This window comes from Centruroides sculpturatus, unplaced genomic scaffold (assembly GCF_000671375.1).
Source record: "Centruroides sculpturatus isolate CEXI.00-Female unplaced genomic scaffold, Cexi_2.0 scaffold965, whole genome shotgun sequence".
NCBI lineage: Eukaryota > Metazoa > Arthropoda > Arachnida > Scorpiones > Buthidae > Centruroides > Centruroides sculpturatus.
Genome location: NW_019385207.1, coordinates 205039 through 209892, shown reverse-complemented (window position 1 = coordinate 209892; position 4854 = coordinate 205039). Strand labels below are relative to the sequence as shown.

General features: G+C 27.0%; 1 protein-coding gene across 1 annotated transcript in view; it reads right to left on the bottom strand.

Moving 5' to 3' along the window:
• The window catches only part of LOC111636123 (brefeldin A-inhibited guanine nucleotide-exchange protein 1-like), a 115478-nt gene continuing 110624 nt past the window's right edge, over positions 1 to 4854 (bottom strand). Inside the window, exons 29-30 of the mRNA XM_023381298.1 lie at positions 1604 to 1790; positions 1 to 158 (exon numbers count right to left, since the gene is read on the bottom strand). Coding sequence (XP_023237066.1) covers positions 16 to 158; positions 1604 to 1790 — 330 coding nt within the window. The 3' untranslated portion in view covers positions 1 to 15. The remainder of the gene's footprint in view (positions 159 to 1603; positions 1791 to 4854) is intronic.

Genomic DNA, 4854 nt, shown 5'->3' with positions numbered 1-4854 from the left:
ATAGTAATAAGTATATTACCTTATTAACTTCCTCTGAACTAATGGCCAAGCATCTCTTCTTGAATCGTCTGTATACATTCGAAATAATATCCTCAATGTACAGGCAAGACTGTGTGATTCTTGTGTAAGTAAATTTGGTTTTACATTTCCACGAAAACCTGTATAAAATAATTCAAATTGAAGTGCATAATTTATTATATAAATGTTTAACTTTAATAAAAATTTGAACAAATTTCAAATTATATCATTAAAAAAATGTATTAAAAAATATTAGTAAATACAATTTTTTAAATGATAAAATTTCTAATAATTTTAAAAAGAATAAAATAACAAATTTATCATCATCAGCAACATTTTATTAGTAATTATAAATTTTAACTACATCCAAATTAAAATTTTAATGAAGATAAAATAATTTAGTTATTATTCTTTTTTTAAATTAATTTACAAAATTTAATGATTTAAACAGTATAATTCAATATAATAATGAGATGTACTAAAATTTCAAAACAGTTATGTAAACAATTTCATTATTTAAAAGAAATGATAATACTTTTAGTGCAAAAACATGCATTAATAAACAAATGACCTACTTTATAATTTTTTAAATTAACAACAACAGTCAAAATAAATTTAATAAGTTGAAACCGATCATCCATATATTATTTTAATCATAACTCATTTGGTTATTTTTCAATGGTATAAAATAATATTCTAAGCTATGTAATTTAAAAGAAATGATTAATTTACAATGTTAAGATTGGACACAATATAAAAACTTTTCCATCTAATTTTATTTCTATAAATTTACTCCTGAATAATTTTATTGCAATTCTATTTAAGTAAATTATATAATAAGTTCAGAAAGAAGACAAACTGTTCTAAACTGATATACGTAATATTACATTCATTTAGTGTTTAAATAATAATAATAAAGGTATATTAGATAATAATGTAATAAAAACTGATAACCATATTATACATGTAATATTGAACAATATAATGAAAAACTTATTATATAAAAATTTTATCAAGTTATTGGTTTTTACATAAAAAAAACCACCAATTATTCTTCATGAAAACCTACAGCTGCTAATGTTAACAGTTTACTGTATTTCCTTTGTAATTTTAATAGATTGTTGTCATAATCATAAATCACTGGATAATATATAAGACTCCTTAATTACCTCAGCCATCCAGCTATCTCACCATCATCATCACCATCACCAAGAAAAGAAACAAATATTCTCAACTTTCTTTGTAAAAGGGAGGATTTCATTCTCTCACTACTTTTTTCAAATGTGTGTTTTTTTTCACACTGTGTACATAATTTGTTACTCTAAAAATTGTCAACCCTATTTTAAATAGTTTGTAAATGTAGTTTTCAAAGAGCAATAAGTTGCAATGTAAAACAATATATGAATTTTGATATTCCTAACATCAAACATCAATAACAATATTTATTTTTGTGACTTCAATATTGGAAAATTTTGCATTAGTTGATTATTTGATAATATCAAACACCACTCTACCATATATATGCACACAATACATACTAGACATACTAAAAGTTAATTTGAAATAAACAAAAAATTATACTCACTAGCTTTCCAAAGTAAGTTTCGTTGCTCATGATTTGAATTGAAGGATTTAGCAAATCTATGCGATTCTAATAAACAATCCACAAGCTGAAGAAGTTGTGGCGATGTTAAATAAGGATACATTCCTTGTTCTTCTTGTTGTTGATTATCAATTGATTGATTTATATCATTCAAATGTTTAATATCAGCCTAAAAATTGGCATATTATTAATTTTAATTTAAGGTTGAAAATATAAATAGTTTAAGATAAAACTGTATTGATCAATAAAAACTGTAATAAGTTATGCAAAACTGCTGAGAAATATCCAAATATGCTACAATAAGAAAATTCATTACATAATGAAGTCATATATTTTGGTTAATTTTATGCATGTCTTACAGGATTATTATTATAATGTAATGATTTAAATTTAATACAGCACACCTTTTTCCAGTTCCTTAAAATATCATGAATAGGGACAAGCCTTTCATTATTTCCTACAGTCATAATTTGTGCATTTCTGGCATAACTCATCACCCTACTCATGTTACCCAAGAACATTAAAATATTACAGAACACTCATATCAATTAATGATTCTAAATGAAATAAAATAAATCATCTTTAACTTGTTCATATTACTGCTACGAAATGAGAAAAGCAAGTATGAAAGTTATCAGACATAATACATTGGTAAGAAAAACAAAAGTTTGTTAATACAATAAATAAATAAAAAACAAGTAAAATAGAGTAAAATTGTCTTTAAGAAATAAAATTATAATCACCAATAAAAATTTTTAATATAGAAACAAAGTTCACTAAACTGCACAACCTCATTAGACTCATAGCATCCCATAACAACTCATTTTCATTCATACTGAGTCTTGTGAAACAAGACATAGCATGAATGAAAATGAGATAAACTTGCAGATATCTAAATCAGAGTGCTTGGAAATATTAATCTCTCCACACTAAGGATTAAAATTTTTTTTCTTGAAATATTGGTTTGGCACTTGTTTTATTGAATATTTTGTCATGTAAATCAGTAAGAAGGATAAAAGAAAACAACTCATTATATTGAATTCTCACATATAAAGTACTTGTAGTCACACTGTATTTGATACCAACACTGAATATTGTTAAAATTAAGTAGCTGTTTGACACATTTTTATCTTAGCTGTGTGCTGTTAGTATAATATGCTTAACAAGTTCCTGACTACATAATATCTAGAGCAGTGGTCGGCAACCTATGGAGCATTTAATATTGCTACTAAGATCTAATGTTAATAGATCTTTTGTTTATTATTGTTATTGATATTATTAATTATAAACTTGATTGTTACTATTTGAAAATCATTACAGGCTTCTTTAATTTTTTTGAATCCTAATAAAACAGATTTTTTTTCTTCTTGAAAATTTTTATTCAAAATAATTATTTAAAGTAAAATAAAAAATATTGATTATTATAAATGTCTTATTAGTTTATTCAAAATAATCTAGATATAAACTTTCCATAAATCAAGTAGAAAATTTAAACATGATTCTGCTATTGTTCTGTCTCTTTATAACTGCATTTTTTTATTAATTTCTAATTAGAAATTGCTAAAATTGAAATCTTGTTTCAAGTCAAACACATCAAAAAAAAAAAACAGTGATTAAAATTCAGCATCCATAGTTTTAGTTTTATTTATATTATGACGATTTACAATATAGGGAAAAAACAAGCAAAACTATAACCTCCATTACAATATTAATATTTTTTATTGGGCTGCAATTTAAAAAATTGTAGACCTATAAATTCCCACTGTCATCCATGTCTGTCCTTCTTTAATCTCCAGAACATTGTTAGATAGATGAAAGTCAAGAAAGTCAGATATGGAAAGCTTAGGGGCATGAGGCCCCAATTTACTACAGTACAGCATCAATTATCTGAATCAATTCTGGACTGAGGTTGTTCAGAAAATCGATTTTTCGGATAACCGATTATGTATGAAAAAATATATTAACCTATCCCATGTTAAAATTCCAGTGCTGTGTCGTGCCAGTGCTGCCAGCTAAAACACACACACTAACAAAAATAATATTGGAGTAGGCCAAGACATAGCCAAAGATTGCAGTGCCACATCACTAGTGGAAATTTAAATTTGCCGACTGGAAAGCTTTCTGTTAACTGACGTTTCGGTAGATCAACATTCAGATAATCAATGCTCTACTGTATATACAAACTTCCACTTGGGGCTGGAAGTCACATTATTTCAATTCAAAAATTTCTAAATGGAGTTAGATACATGACTGGCATGATTTCATTGTTAACAGAAAATGTATGAGGTACAGGGGCAAAACACTACTAAAGTTAAGTGTATGGGATGGAAAAATTGCAGCATGGCATTGTGACAATGTCACAATAAATAATTGCTCATTTTTCACTGATTTTATTTTGGAAATTTTTTTTTAATATTAACAATGTATTCATCTGGATCAATATAAAGTGGAACCTCGGTATACGACCTTAATCTGTTCCTAATGTTTGGACTTATACTGAATTGGACGTATACCAAACCAACCTTTCCCATAAGAAGTAATGTAAAAATGATTAATCCGTTCTCATGAAAAAAAATGGCTGGCTTTAAACACCTTGCTTTCCTGGCTAGTTCCTGCTTGATTCTTTGTGAGATCAGCATGTATCTTTTTAGCTTTCTCACAAATAATTGCTTCTGATACGATGTCGCCAGCACACTGTTTTTCAGTTATCCAAAGCAAAAGCAATTTCTCAACATGATCTAATGTCTTCGATCTCTGTTTAGAAACTGATTTAACTCCTTTCCCAATGTTAGCAGATTTAATAATGTCTTTATTTTTCGTGACTGTCGATATCGTCATTCTCGGAATAGGGTATGCAACAGTTAAATCTCGAACACATATACCACCTTCATATTCCTCAACAATTTCTTTTATCAGTTCCATTGTGATTCTAGTAATTTTTTTAATTTTCTGTTGCTTTTCATTTTCCTTTTTGCAATTCATCATTAATAAAAATAATAAAATTTTACTTACAAATTAAAATCAGAAGAAATTTAACAAAGTTATAAACTGTGGCACTGCGAACGTCTAGTCTGGTCTAGTATACCGATAGTGCTACTTGTTCATAGATGGCACGTATAGTTGAATTAAGTCGTATACCGAACAAAAGTCGTATACCGAGCAAAATTTGTTTCGTCCAAACAGGACGTATTCCGAATTGGACGTATTCTAAAGCAGACGTATACCGAGGTTCC